At 42.0% G+C, this 15944-nt stretch overlaps 1 protein-coding gene and 1 long non-coding RNA gene across 2 annotated transcripts in view; one reads left to right on the top strand and one right to left on the bottom strand.

The window, feature by feature from the left end:
- The first annotated feature begins 3023 nt into the window (after nt 1-3023).
- CDH17 (cadherin 17) overlaps nt 3024-15944 on the top strand; it is a 45995-nt gene continuing 33074 nt past the window's right edge. The window contains exons 1-2 of the mRNA XM_045005925.1: nt 3024-3088; nt 5703-5779. Coding sequence (XP_044861860.1) covers nt 5729-5779 — 51 coding nt within the window. The 5' untranslated portion in view covers nt 3024-3088; nt 5703-5728. The remainder of the gene's footprint in view (nt 3089-5702; nt 5780-15944) is intronic.
- LOC123364111 lies at nt 7049-14175 on the bottom strand. Its single transcript, XR_006576999.1, has 3 exons — nt 13927-14175; nt 13481-13603; nt 7049-7396 (listed from the first exon to the last, which is right to left on the bottom strand). It is a non-coding gene; the product is annotated as an uncharacterized LOC123364111 (long non-coding RNA).

Here is a 15944-nt window from a genome sequence, read left to right on the forward strand (position 1 = left end):
TCTCAGTTCACGAGATCATTTCTGGTCATAATATAGTATCTCTGCTTTCTAAACAGGATTAACCTAGTGTGACAGGAAGCAGGAGCTGCCCCTTTATTTTGTTCTGATTCTATAATATGTTCCATGATATGTGTTGAATTTCACAACATTTGGAGACATCTTTTCATAAATGCAAAATGCCCAGTGGCTGCAAAAAGTTGCCTCTCCAGCATATAGGAACAACAACAAAAAAATCGTAGTTTGGATATATACGCTGGTAATAAACTTGGAACTACACAATTCATAACTGATCTGCATACTTCACTCCAAATGCAGACTTGAATTAGACAGAGGTCACATGAATGTTTCAAGAAAATGAATTTCTCTAATGCACAGTGCTGCTGTTCTGTGCAACTTCAGTCTGAAACACAAGCTTTTAATCTCCTTTGGCGCTCTTACAATAAATAGTGTAAATAACAGTAGTCACTGGATCATGCACTATTTATTCCAAAAGAATTATTTGGCTCCATTACATGACAACCTACATGGATAATAAGAACATCTAAAGTCTATCACCTCCTTCTTTGGTGCCGGCTCGCTGCAAATCATAATGTGGCTACTCTAAAAGAAATGTGCTCCACAACACATTTTGAAAAGGTTTCAGAAAAGTAACAATAGTCTCAGTATAAGCAGATAAGACAAGATGCTGTGATTACAGAGGGCCATCCAATTGTGCAAGAGGGGGGGATGTACAACAATGATAACAGTTTAACTGAGGAGAGTGGTAAAACTATAAAAGAAAATGGAATAGCAAAAGAGAAGTAGAGGAGTGGGAGGAATGTCAAAGGTGAAAAATGGATAGGGTGAGGAGGATATGAGCAAAGATGTGGGAAGAGCTGTCTCTGGAAAAACTGACTCACTTAACAATGAATCACATAATAAATACCTAAACACTTGGCTTTTTTTTTCATCACATTTGTTGAAAGAAACAGCTGGATCAAGAAACCACCCTCCCTATTGAGTTTCTCCTTGTTGCAATTTAATCTGTAGCACCATGTTATGACTGCTGAAAAACCTTAAGTGCTTCTGGACTTTGTAATGTTTTTGACATCATGACTTTTTTTTTCTTGTGTGGGTACAACCAGGAGGCAGTAGCTTTGTACCCAAGAAAATACTCCGGTCAGGGAAAGACAAAGGGGGTTAATAGACTTTGCTGACAATATGCCATGATGTCTGAAAAGTACATCACAATCAACAACAAACATTTTTCTAAGCTCTCACCGGATATGTATTCAGTTAAACAGAACTTGCAACTTAAATCTCTGGAATAGAATCATCTTGTAGCTCCTAATAATAGGCATCTTAGAGTTTTAGGGCCAAAGTTGACTCTCATTTACACATGTGTAATTTAATTTAATTCAAGAGTTATTCTGAATGTATATCACCATAAAAGAGAATTAAATTTGACACTCAGTCCTTTGTTTATGTGCACTTGATTGTTATAGCCAGTGAGACTTCACTGTTTTGAAATATAATGCATTATATTGAAAATCGCTTTACTGTTTTATTCACTTGTGACTGTAATAAAAAAGACTCAGACTTAGGGTAAGACATGTGACTTCAAGCTATTTACACCAGGAATGGATTTGTCTCACTCATATAATATATATAATATTATACTACTTCTAAGTAGTTTAAAGAGTGATCTAATGGATAAAGGAAGGAGTTGGTTTTGTATTGTGCTCTAAAGATAATTTGCTCATAAGGTGCAGCTTTTGAGAGGATCAGCATCTTTTAGGAGTCTATGGGTATATGACACACCGTACACTTTTTGCTGGAAAGCATGTTAAAATCTATAATAAATCAAAACTCTCTTCCTTCAGGAATAAATATTAAAATATTGATTTCAGGTTGAGGTTGTGATCTGGAGTCCAAACAGAAAGCTAACCTTTTATAGTACTGTACACCATAAAGTTGCAATTGATTTAATTTTTTTTTTAAATATAGAATAGGAACTCAGGAAATGCTTCAGACATTACAGAAATAATAAAGCAACAAAGAAGAGTGTAATAGGATATTTAGGAAAGCTAACATGGAAGTTAAAATCTGGATAAGCATTAACATCTGCATCTTTGTTTCAAAATATTGGACAAGAATGTAAACCTATGGTGGACGCAAAATATATGAAATAAAAAGCAAATTAAGAAATTAGAATAAAAAGATTCCTAGAACACTGCATGGTAGAGTTTTAAAAACTACTGTTCCTCCTGAGAAGAGTTTCAATGCTATTTGATTTATTATTTGTATTGCAGTAACAACTAGAGGCCCCAACTGAACTCAACATGTCATTGTGCTAGCTGTTGTACATACAAAAAGTAAAAGATATTCCTTGATTTGAAGCATTTACAATCTACATGGACATGAAAGGCAAAGGGCGGGATGAAGGAAATATTATCCATAATTCCAGATGGAATTCAATGACTTGCCCAAAGTCAAGCCCATGGAAATCTGTGCCAGAGCTAGGATTTGAACCCAAATATCTGAAGTCCCAGTCGGGTGCACTATTCCTAGTGAACAGACTCTCTTCGCTCAGCATTGCTCAACAGTCACAAAGACAGGTCACCTTCATGTCCAAGTTCTTGTCTTCTGACCTTGAGTCATCGCCATTACTAACAAAGTGACAGAGAGAATATCTCCCCAGAAGGACAGTGCCCTTTGTACGTTCCTTTCCAATTCCTCTCTTACAGATAGAGGCTGTGAGGAGAAATTATTCCTATCTATGTAACTAGTTACCCGTCGCTCCTTGCTCTCTTATTCAAAAGCAGAGTTCAGTTTGAAAATCCGAAGGTAAATAAAAATGCTTAAAGAGGAGTAGGTTATTTCATGGCTATACTACTTCCTTTCATAGCTGCCATTTCATGCCACACCTAGTCATTATGGAGCAATAGTAATCAATGTAGTTAATGTTTGAACCAACCTGCAGGGAGAATCTGAGAAACCAAAACCAGCGCATAGATACACAGAGAGACATCATTAACTGCAGCAGGTGATTCTAAAGGCTCAAAGAGGGAAATATATTTTAGAGGGAAACAACATTTTCATACTAAAGGTAAGGGGTGCTCTAACTAACATTTCTTTGGAAGATTTTTAAGTGCCAAAGGAAGGGAGCTGGGTTTTTGGTAATGTTAGCAACTTGATGGCCTGCGCTTGTCCTTTTCTTGGAAAATGGATGGCAGTATTGCTAGTGTTAGGAGTGGTTTGTATCTGATGCAGATCAATTTTTTTCCTTCAAGGCAAAGTAGTTTATACTTTAAAACTTGAATCTCTAAAACAAAAAATACAAAGCAGGCATTTAAAATGTTTTTTTTTTTAACTTTTCATGTAATCAGATACTTTTAACTCTTCATCTGGAAATATGTACTATACTCACAGAGCATTTATTACCAAAAACTGCTTGTATATTTGCATATTGGATACCCTAGAGTCATATATGTTTCATTTTTAAGTGTTTTTAGACAGAGGATCCATAAAAAAGATAATTAGGGATCTATAAATTGGTTAGGAAAAGAGAAGTGGGTGAAATTAACTAGTTCAACCCTCAACCTGGATCTCAGCTGTCAAACTCTCCATTTGTGTGTGTGTGTTAGAAAGAGCTTAGGTAGATATTGCTCCTTCTGCTTAGCCCTATACTGTTCTTATATGCTAGCAAAAACCCTTCTCTAAGTCTCAGCAGGTTTTGCATTCTGTACTGGACCAGATGAGTTGGATCATTCGGACTCATGAGTTCTGAGGTTTCCTGGGCGATAGGGGATTGTGCATTTCAGGGGCTTCTGACCCCTGGGAATGCCAGAGTGTAAGAGATCTGGTAAGAGCTGCTAACCACCTGAGAAATACTGGTCCCACCTCTCAGTATGCAAGGTTATGATGAAGAAATAAGCACTGATCAAATCTCTGTTCTAGGTTTTATCCGCTGATACAGTGGCCTGTTTTATAAATGTGTTTGATAAGGAATTAATTTAAATTTGGAGGAAAAATAGGCCTTCCCCAAACTATAATTTACCAAACCAATGTATCCCTCATATTGATGTAATTCTCAGTCAAGCTGGGATAGGTTAAAGTCAGGGATCGGCAACTTTTGGCACATAGCCCATCAGGGAAAGCCGCTGGTGGGCCAGGATGGGTTGTTTACCCGCGGCGTCCGCAGGTTCGGCCGATCGTAGCCCCCACTGGCCACAGTTCACTGTTCCAGGCCAGTGGGGGATGCAGGAAGTGGTGTGGGCCGGGCCATCTCTTCCCGCAGCTCCCATTGGCCTGGAACGGTGACCTGCGGCTAGTGGGAGCTGCAATCGGCCGAACCTGTGGACGCTGCAGGTAAACAACCCATCCCGGCCCACCAGCGGCTTTCCCTGATGGTCCGCATGCCAAAGGTTGCCGATCCCTGGTTTAAGTGGATGAGGTAGTAGGTAACTGCCATGTGAGTGGGTACCTTTGCTAACCTACTCTACTACCACAGTCTCCATGGTATGTATAGTCAAAACCCATCCCCTTTCTGGGGTTTGGCTTTATTAAAAGGGGTGGGTGGGAATTCCACCAGTAAGATGACATAAAGATCAGATCAAACCATCTCCCCAGATCTGGCTGCTCCCAGGGTTTCTCCTTCAGTACTGCTCAGACCACACCCCAGATTTTCTTGCTGAACATGGAAAAGCGAGTCACCTTCTTCACTTCCCCCTTTGCCAGAATAATTGACAACTGGGTGGGAAGTGAACCTGTTTCCTGGCAAAATGCTAATTTTCTATTTATCTAACTTCTTCCTGCGGTTTCACTGGAGAGCAGTTTTCTTCTTTCTATACCTCTGCAATTAGGCCTTGTCCATGCAAGTGGCCACCCTGAGTTCAGTGGGATTCCTTGTATCACTGATGCCTGCTCACATGGGTGGGTGGGGGGCTGCAAAGTCAACCTCCTCTTGTGTAGCACTGTTGTATACAGTGAAACAAATACAGCCTTCCTAGTGCTGGGCATTAGTGCTGGGCAATATAGTTCCTATGCGTAAGTGCAGTAACTGCCGTCTCCTGTGAATTGTAGAGGAGAAAACAGAAGAATTAAATGGGATGGAAAAGCCCTAAAAGCAGGGAATCTCCACAATATGTTCTTCCTTTCCTGTGATTGGGGCTTGGTAGCTTAAGGTTATGTACTGGGGAATGGGGGAGAGCCAAGATACAGAGGTGCTGAGTGCTCACAACTGCAATATGAATGATCAGTGCAGAGGCTACCACTACTTTTTGCAACATTAATGTTCACTGCACGTCAGCACTGCTTTACAGAATTGATCTAGTTCTGTAAGTGGAAGTGTTCTAACCCGAGGAGAAGAGAATTTCATTTCTATCAGTCCCTTAGATTTATGACAGGAAGTGATACACACAACTGAGCTCACAGTTTTCAAAGCTGGGTTCCTTGTGATGGGCTCCTGAATAGCAACCTTGAATGTAAGAGCACTGAACTGCCCTGGCTGTCATTGAGAGCTATGTGTGCTCAGTTCTTTTGAAATTCAGGAGGCTTTTAATTTAGCATTAATTTAGGTGCCTATATATGGATTTGGGAGCTTGACTTTTGGCACCCAGGTTTTAAAAGTTTGGCTTAACCCTTTATTTATAAATATATGGAATGAGAATTCTGATGGACTAAGATGAATGGATTGTAAACTATTATGTAATCATTCACAGGAGCCAAAATAAAAGAAATCATCAAGATGGTTAAGCTCTGTGGACTTCATTTACTCTATCTCCTGATATTTCACCTGGTGAGCGATTGCTTTGTCTTTTGTTTAGTTGGTAAAAATGAATATCAACAGATGTATCCAGGCCCTTAAACTATCTTTCATAAATGGCATTTCAGTATAAAAGTAGGATGGGCAACATATTCTATATAGAATTTTTATAATACTGACCATGGACAAAAATCCTGGACATTCATGTCCTTGTTCAAAATATTACAATTAATGTCCGTAATTTAAAAAACAATTTAGTGACAAGCTTTAAATAAAAAGATCTTATACTTCTCCTATAGTAACTGAATCTGCTAAGGGAGAATGATTAAGACATGGTGTCATATTTCTCTTTGCTGTAGCTGAACCTCACATTAATAAAGATTTGAGAATTATTCCACCCTACATCAAACAGTGATGACTTTTTACACTAGTTTAGTGCTATGCTCTATTATAATTTACACTTGTGCTGCTATATAAATGCATTTTCCTAGGACAGACTGTGCTATATCATTTAAATTCGGGGTTTCTCAAACTGGGGGTCAGGACCCCTCAGGGGCTTGTGAGGTTATTACAAGGGGGGTCGTGAGCTGTCAACCTCCACCCAAAGCCCACTTTGCTCCAGCATTTATAATAGTGTTAAATATATAAAAAAAGTGTTTTTAATTTATAAGGGGGCGATCACACTCAGAGGCTTGCTATGTGAAAGGGGTGACCAGTAAAAAAGTTTGAGAGCCACTGATTTAAATCATACCTATTATTTATTTTACTTAACTTCATTTCTGCACTTTGCAGTGGATTATCTATGGCCTAAACCTTCAACCTTTATGCATATGAGTAATCCTCATTTATGGGAGCAGGCCCAGTGAAGTCAATGAAATTACTGATATGTGTAAAGGCTGAAGGACTGGGGCTCTAAGCTGCATTTGTAACTAACATAAAGTATAAAAAAGTCAGATCCAAACCTATAATAAAACAATGCCCCCCCCCAAATATGGAGACCAGTATAACCATTACTCTCATAAATCCCATTGTCCTCAGTAGATTACTTGTGTGAATATAGGATTGCAAGACTCACCTTGTTGTACTTCAAATGTTTATTGCCAATGGGTGCACCTACAGAACTCCTGAAATTGTACTGCAACAGTTATAGTCAGTTTGTACAGGATTGTAGCAACTGCCAAACAGAAACTAGACCAAAGAGTGTTGCTCTTCCTTGTTGGTTCATGAATAATGATTCACAACATACTCATGCATTTGGAAGTGTTTATGGCTCACATAAAGCAGTTTTAATTGACAGGATGAGATAGCTGTTGCTTGATACAAGAGCTAAACTTTGAACCCTACAGTTAGACTGCACAGTATTAGCCTTTGTTCTTTCAGAACAGGCACATCACTCTATAAAACAAAGTAAAATCCCTCCAAAACCAATGGTCAACAATAATAATAAAAATAAAAAAAAACCAGTTTATAATCCATAAGGCCAGATTCTGCCTCTTTTGCTCTTGTTGAGAGGGATCTTACTTCTTGAATAGCCCTTCTGAACTCTCTGAGCCTACTTGCACAATAGGGCACAAATACTATGTAAGAAAAGGTGGCAGCTCCACGGTCATCATTCTCTCACAGTAGGATCCAATGTCAGCTGAACTTCACCTGAAACACAGCACAATAGCACTTCATGGTAAATTGTATTGAGCCCTTGCAAGTCCTCTGTCACAGCCTGTATAAAGTCTATCCCTGGAAAGTAAGTATGGAACCATGTACTTTGAATACAGTTGTCTTTAACACAGCTGCACTTTGCTGCATAATACCCTGGGGCTAGATGCACAAAGGGAACTTAGGCTCAGCATTGGTCCACTTTGTATAAATAATTAAATATTCAGTGGGCCAGAGAGTTTGACACCAATGCTATAGCCTAGGGGTTGGGGTACTCATGTAGATCATAGAATATCAGGGTTGGAAGGGACCTCAGGAGGTCATTTAGTCCAACCCCCTGCTCAAAGCAGGACTAATCCCCAACTAAATCATCCCAGCCAGGGCTTTGTCAAGCCTGACCTTAAAAACCTCTAAGAATGGAGATTCCACCATCTTCCTAGGTAACCCATTCCAGTGCTTCACCACCTCCTAGTGAAAAAGTTTTTCCTAATATCCAACCTAAACCTCCCCCACTGCAACTTGAGACCATTACTTCTTGTTCTGTCATCTGGTACCACTGAGAACAGTCTAGATCCATCCTCTTTGGAACCCCCTTTCAGGTAGTTGAAAGCAGCCATCAAATCCCCCCTCATTCTTCTCTTCTGCAGACTAAACAATCCCAGTTCCCTCAGCCTCTCCTCATAAGTCATGTTCTCCAGCCCCCTAATCATTTTTGTTGATCTCCGCTGGACTCTTTCCAATTTTTCCACATCCTTCTTGTAGTGTGGGGCCCAAAACTGGACACAGTACTCCAGATGAGGCCTCAACAATGTCAAATAGAGGGGAATGATCATGTCCCTCGATCTGCTGGCAATACCCCTACTTATACAGCCAAAAATGCCGTTAGCCTTCTTGGCAACAAGGACACACTGTTGACTCATATCCAGCTTCTCATCCACTGTAAACCCTAGGTCCTTTTCTGCAGAACTGATGCCTGGCCATTCGGTCCCTAGTCTGTAGCAGTGCATGGGATTCTTGTCCTAAGTGCAGGACTCTGCACTTGTTCTTGTTGAACCTCATCAGATTTCATTTGGCTCAATGTTCTAATTTGTCTAGATCCCTCTGCATCCTATCCCTATCCTCCAGCATATCTCCCACTCCTCCCAGTTTAGTGTCATCTGCAAACTTGCTGAGTGTGCAGTCCACGCCATCCTCCAGATCATTAATGAAGATATTGAACAAAACCAGCCCCAGGACCGACCTTTGAGGCACTCAGCTTGATACTGGCTGCCAACTAGACATGGAGCCATTGATCACTACCCATTGAGCCCAACACTCTAGCCATCTTTCTATCCACTTTATAGTCCATTCATCCAGCCCATACTTCTTTAACTTGCTGGCAAGAATACTGTGGGAGACCGTATCAAAAGCTTTGCTAAAGTCAAGGAATAACACATCCACTGCTTTCCCCTCATCCACAGAGCCAGTTATCTCATCATAGAAGGCAATTAGGTTAGTGAGGCATGACTTGCCCTTGGTGAATCCATGCTGACCTTTCCTGATCACTTTTCTCTCTTCTAAGTGCTTCAGAATTGATTCCTTGAGGACCTGCTCCATGATTTTTCCAGGGACTGAGGTGAGGCTGACTGGCCTGTAGTTCCCCGGATCCTCCTTCTTCCCTTTTTTAAAGATGGGCACTACATTAGCCTTTTTCCAGTCATCCGGGACCTACCCCGATTAGATAATGGCTAATGGCTCTGCAATCACATCTGCCAACTCCTTTAGACCCTCGGATGCAGCGCATCCAACCCCATGGATTTGTACTCGTCCAGCTTTTCTAAATAGTCCCGAACCACTTCTGTCTCCACAGAGGGCTGGTCACCTCCTCCCCATGCTGTGCTGCCCAGTGCAGTAGTCTGGGAGCTGACCTTGTTTGTGAAGACAGAGGCAAAAAAAGCATTGAGTACGTGAGCTTTTTCCACATCGTCTATCACTAGGTTGCCTCCCTCATTCAGTAGGGGGCCCACACTTTCCTTGACTTTCTTCTTGTTGCTAACATACCTGAAGAAACCCTTCTTGTTACTCTTAAGATCTCTTGCTAGTTGCAACTCCAAGTGTGATTTGGACTTCCTGATTTCATTCCTGCATGCCTGAGCAATATTTTTATACTCTTCCTGGTCATTTGTCCAATCTTCCACTTCTTGTAAGCTTCTTTTTTGTGTTTAAGATCAGCAAGGATTTCACTGTTAAGCCAAGCTTGTCACCTGCCATATTTACTATTCTTTCTACACATTGGGATGGTTTGTTCCTGCAACCTCAATAAGGATTCTTTAAAATACAACCAGCTCTCCTGGACTACTTTCCCCTCATGTTATTCTCCCAGGAGATCCTGACCATCATTGCCCTGAGGGAGTCAAAGTCTGCTTTTCTGAAGTCCAGTGTCCGTATTCTGCTGCTCTCCTTTCTTCCTTGTGTCAGGATCCTGAACTTGACCATCTCATGGTCACTGCCTCCCAGGTTCCCATCCACTTTTGCTTCCCTTACTAAGGATAGGTCTATACTTACCCGCTGGGTCGACGCGTAGAGTTCGACTTCTCTCCGAACGCGCTCCCGTCGACTCCAGAACTCCACCACTGCGAACGGCAGTGGCGGAGTCGACGTGGGAGCCGCGGACTTTGATCCCGCGGCGTCTGGACGGGTGAGTAGTTCGAACTAAGGTAGTTCGAGTTCAGCTATGCTATTCGCGTAGCTGAACTTGCGTACCTTAGTTCGACGCCCCCCACCCGCCGTTAGTGTAGACCAGGCCTAATTCTTCCTGGTTTGTGAGCAGCAAGTCAAGAAGAGCTCAGCCCCTAGTTGGTTCCTCCAGTACTTGCACCAGGAAATTGTCCCCTACACTTCCAAAAACTTCCTGGATTGTCTGTGCACCGCTGTATTGCTCTCCCAGCAGATATCAGGGTGATTGAATTCAGAGTAGCAGTCGCGTTAGTCTGTATCCGCAAAAAGAACAGGAGTACTTGTGGCACCTTGGAGACTAACAAATTTATTTGAGCATAAGCTTTCGTGGGCTACAGCCCACTTCTTCAGATGCATAGAATGGAACACACAGAAAGCAGATATTTATACATACAGAGAACATGAAAAGGTGGAAGAAGCCATGCCGACTGTAAGAGGCCAATCAATTGAGATGAGCTATCATCAACAGGAGAAAAAAACTTTTGAAGTGATAATCGAGATGACCCATAGAAGGTGTGAGGAGAACTTAACATGGGGAAATAGATTCAATTAGTGTAATGACCCAACAATTCTCAGTCTCTGTTTAAACCTAAGTTAATTGTATCTAATTTGCATATTAATTCAAGTTCAGCAATCTCTCTTTGGAGTCTGTTTTTGAAATTTTTTTGTTGCAAAATTACCACCTTCAAGTCTGTCACTGAGTGGTTAGAGAGGTTGAAGTGTTTTCCCACTGGTTTTTGAATGCTATGATTCCTGATGTCAGATTTGTGTCCATTTATTCTGATGTCTATTTGTGTCCGGTTTGGCCAATGTATATGGCAGAGGGGCATTGCTGGCACATGATGGCATATATCACATTGGTAGATGTGCAGTTAACGAGCCCCTGATGGTGTGGCTGATGTGATTAGGTCCTATGATGGTGTCACTTGAATAGATATGTGGACAGAGTTGGCATCGAGCTTTATTGCAAGGATAGGTTCCTGGGTTAGTGTTTATGTTGTATGGTGTGCGGTTGCTGGTGAGTATTTGCTTCAGGTTAGGAGGCTGTCTCTAAGTGAGGACTGGCCTGTCTCCCAAGATCTGGGAGAATGAGGGATCATCTTTCAGGATAGGTTGTAGATCTTTGATGATGCGCTGGAGAGGTTTTAGTTGGGGGCTGAAGGTGACGGCTAGTGGCATTCTGTTATTTTCTTTGTTGGGCCTGTCCTGTAGTAGCTGACTTCTGGGTACTCTTCTGGCACTGTCAATCTGTTTTTTCACTTCAGCAGGTGAGTATTGTAGTTTTAAGAATGCTTGATAGAGATCTTGTAGGTGTTTATCTCTGTCTGTGGGATTGGAGCAAATGCGGTTGTTTCTTAGAGCTTGGCTGTAGACAATGAATCATGTGGTGTGTCCTGGATGGAAGCTGGAGGCATGTAGGTAAGTATAGCAGTCAGTAGGTTTCCGGTATAGGGTGGTGTTTATGTGACCATCGCTTATTAGCACAGTGGTGTCTAGGAAATTGACTGCTTGTGTGAATTGGTCTAGGCTGAGGTTGATGGTGGGATGGAAATTGTAAAAATCATGGTGGAATTCCTCGAGGGCTTCTTTTCCATGGGTCCAGATGATGATGTGTAGCGCAAGTAGAGTAGGGGCATTAGGGGATGAGAGCTAAGGAAGCATTGTTCTAAGTCAGCCATAAAATTTTTGGCATACTGTGGGGCCATGCGGGTACCCATAGCAGTGCTGCTGACTTGAAGGTATATATTGTCCTCAAATGTGAAATAGTTGTGGGTGAGGACAAAGTCTCAACTTGAATTAATATGCAAATTAGATACAATTAACTTAGGTTTAAACAGAGACTGGGAATGGTTGGGTCATTACACTAATTGAATCTATTTCCCCATGTTAAGTTCTCCTCACACCTTCTATGGGTCATCTCAATTATCACTTCAAAAGGTTTTTTTCTCCTGTTGATGATAGCTCATCTCAATTGATTAGCCTCTTACAGTTGGCATGGCTACTTCCACCTTTTCATGTTCTCTGTATGTATAAATATCTGCTTTCTGTGTGTTCCATTCTATGCATCTGAAGAAGTGGGCTGTAGCCCACGAAAGTTTATGCTCAAATAAACTTGTTAGTCTCTAAGGTGCCACAAGTACTCCTGTTCTTTTTAGGGTGATTGAAGTCTCCCATGAGAACCAGGGGCTGTGATCTAGTAATTTCCGTTAGCTGCCGGAAGAAAGCCTCGTCCACCTCATCCCTCTGGTCTGGTGGTCTATAGTAGACTCCTACCACGACATCACCCTTGTTGCTCACACTTCTAAACTTAATCCAGAGACTCTCAGGTTTTTCTGCAGTTTCATACCGGAGCTCTGAGCAGTCATACTGCTCTCTTACATACAATGCAACTCCCCCACCTTTTCTGCCCTGCCTGTCCTTCCTGAACAGTTTATATCCATCCATGACAGTACTCCAGTCATGTGAGTTATCCCACCAAGTCTCTGTTAATCCAATCACATCATAGTTCCTTGACTGTGCCAGGACTTCCAGTTCTCCCTGCTTGTTTCCCAGGCTTCTTGTATTTGTGTATAGGCACTTAAGATAACCTGCTGATTGTCCTGCTTTCTCAGTAGGAGACAGGAGTCCTCCCCTCTTGCGCTCTCCTGCTCATGCTTCCGCCCGGTATCCCATTTCTCCACTTAACTCAGGGCATTGGTCTCCTTCCCCGATGAACCTAGTTTAAAGCCCTCCTCACTAGGTTAGCCAGCCTGCCTGCGAAGATGCTCTTCCCTCTCTTCGTTAGGTGGAGCCTTTCTCTGCCTAGCACTCCTCCTTCTTAGAACACCATCCCATGGTCTCCGACACCACCTGCGTAGCCATTTGTTGACTTCCACGATTCGATGGTCTCTACCCAGGCCTTTTCCTTCCACAGGAAGGATGGATGAGAACACTACATGCTCCTCAAACTCCTTTATCCTTCTTCCCAGAGCCACGTAGTCTGCAATGATCCGCTCAAGGTCATTCTTGGAAGTATCATTGGCGCCCACTTGGAGAAGCAGGAAGGGGCAGCGATCCGAGAGTTTGAGTTTTGCCAGTCTCTCCGTCATATCGTAAATCTTAGCTCCTGGCAAGCAGCAGACTTCTCAGTTTTCCTGGTCAGGGCAGCAGCTAGATGACTCAGTCCCCCTGAGGAGGGAGTCCCCGACCACCACCACCCGCCTCCTTCTCTTGGGATCGGTGGTTAGTGGAACCCCCATCCCTAGGACAGTGCATCTCATGCCTTCCAATTGGAGGAGTCTCCTTCTACTCTCTTCCCTCAGATGTATCATCTAGTCCACTCTCCGCATTAGTACCTGTGGAAAGAACATGAAAACGGTTGCTCACCTGTATCTGCATTGCTGGTACATGGACGCTCCTCTTTCTTCTGGAGGTCACATACTGCCAAATTTCTTCACCGATTCTTTGTCCCCACTGCACTGCCTGCTCTGATTCTTCAGAATGTTGTGCCTGTAGAAGCATATCCTGACATTTGTCCAGGAAATTTTCATTTTCTCTTATGCAACTCATATATGTAAGCTGCAGGAGACACAAGTTCAAGTCCCTGTTCTAATGACTATATAATTATTTATACAAAGTGGAAGAGTTTCAAGGGGAGAGATTGAGAGAAACAGCCCCACCCCAGAATATCCCATAGCTCAGTGGTTAGGGTGCTTTCCCGGGAGATGTGGGATCAAATCATGCACAAAACTGAGAGCCTACCTCTGAGAATGCCTGTGGGATTGGGCCCTGCAGGCAAGATAGGCAGGGAACACCTAGTCTGAGGATCCTACCTGGGATGAGGTATGATATTGGTGTCAGGATTTATTCAGGGGGTTGCATGCATGCTCCCTGACAGTTCCAGATGGGTGTATGGGGGCATTATGGCAGACATTTGGGTGCTTAGATACTTTAGGTGCCTACAGGGCTAGGTGGCAGCTAAGCGAGGGTTTTGATGACCTAAATTTTGGACGTAGGCACCTACTGCAGCAGTTAGGCATCTAAATCCTGTTATGGCTCTAGCCCTGTGACTCTGGATTTCTTTTGTGAATTTCTCCACAAAGGACTGGATCTTATTTATGGTGGAAGGCATCCAACAGACAAGATTCACTCGTTGTGCCTATCTCCACAGGGACAATGACCAGCAGAACACAGCAGTATAGTTATACCACTATAGCTCTGCTGGTAGAATTCCACATGAGGACACACTGGTCTGGAATAAAAGTGATTTTATTCCAGTAGCATTATGATGCAATCTTTAATTACACGATCACATACTATTTTCCTGCCTCATTCAATGCATAGGATGGCCAGGGCCCACTTAACGAACAGCTATTCAATATTTTGATTTTTCCTCAATGTTCAAACTCTGCCCTGAAGAGACAGAATTATTAATTTTCTCATGGGCTTTTCTATGGCACGGATGCTTCACAAGCATTAATTCTTTTCTTTTCACAACACCCCTGTGAGGTGTGGTGGTTTTACCGATGAAGAGCTGAGGCATAGAGAGATTAAGGTCAAAGTCTCCGCTAATTTTGGGTGTCCAATTTGAGATACTTAGGACCTATTTCTTCAGAGTTCTTAGCATTACGTAGTACTTAATATAATCAAAGCACAGCTCCCACTGACTTCAGTTGCAGCTGTGAGTGCTCAGCACCTCTGAAAGTCAGGCCCCAGAGTCTCAAGCTGGGCACCCAGAAAATGATGAATGTGCAATTAGTGACCACTTGTGAAAAGTTTGGTTTAAGTGACTTGTTTAGCCTCACATGGGAATTCTGTGGCAGAGGCAGGGTTAGAATCCAGTTTTCAAGGGTGGCATTCGACTGCCTTAATTATGAGACCCTAATCCTCTGCCTCAGTCACTACACACTTTCCAACTTCTGCAACAAATGAGTCAGGGAGTTCCACAGACAACAGCCGCCTTCCCTATACAACCTTGATTCATCCCCAAAGCAGATCCAGCCAGTGCACTGAAAGAGGCAGGGTCCTGTGGAAAAAACAGTATGTAATGATGCAATTAATTAGAGGCTATCATAATGCATATGCACAAAGGAGTTGAATCATGGTTGGCAGACAACCTTTATTCTGGCAGTTCCTAACTTTTGAGTAACTTTAAACATAGTTTTTTGTGTGTAATTTCATATAAACTACCACCATAGTGTTATATTTTTATTAAGGAAATTGTATTGACATCATATCCCATGTCCCTACTTTAATCAGGTACCATTATGATGATGAGTTGTTGTTCTGTGTTTTCCCTGGAAAAACTAAAAGAAAGTTAATGGGAAGGAAATGACTTGCACTATGGATATTCTTAATGTTTGCACATTATTAATCCATTAAAAGCACTTCTTAAAAATGTTCTGTAAATTTTGGAGCTTACTGAAACATTAATGTGTATATGTTAAAAGCTGCTTCAGAAAACTGGTTTTATTTAATGTTTTTAATAACACAGCAAGATATTAGAGCAGGAAACAAACTTTGAACTGCATGTCCACTCCTAGGGAGCTTTAGTCATAACCACAAATGTTGTGCTGGAACACTAATGTTTACAATGAACGTCAATCCCATTAAAAAAACAATAACTACTGCAGTGTATTTACATTATGTTCTTAGTAGTGAAGTACATAGGGAAGACTATCGCTGTACAGGCTGTAGTGTAGGTTTGTCAGCCAGTGACATGAAGACAAGTCAGTTTTGAACAAGAAGAAAAAAAGAATATGAATATCAGACACCAGGTGACAGAATCCACAGGCACACACTGTGAAGGGTATTGGTCATCATTTGGAAAATCATTTTACTTAACTGTTTG

This window comes from Mauremys mutica, chromosome 2 (genome assembly GCF_020497125.1).
Source record: "Mauremys mutica isolate MM-2020 ecotype Southern chromosome 2, ASM2049712v1, whole genome shotgun sequence".
In the NCBI taxonomy this organism is placed as follows: Eukaryota; Metazoa; Chordata; order Testudines; family Geoemydidae; genus Mauremys; species Mauremys mutica.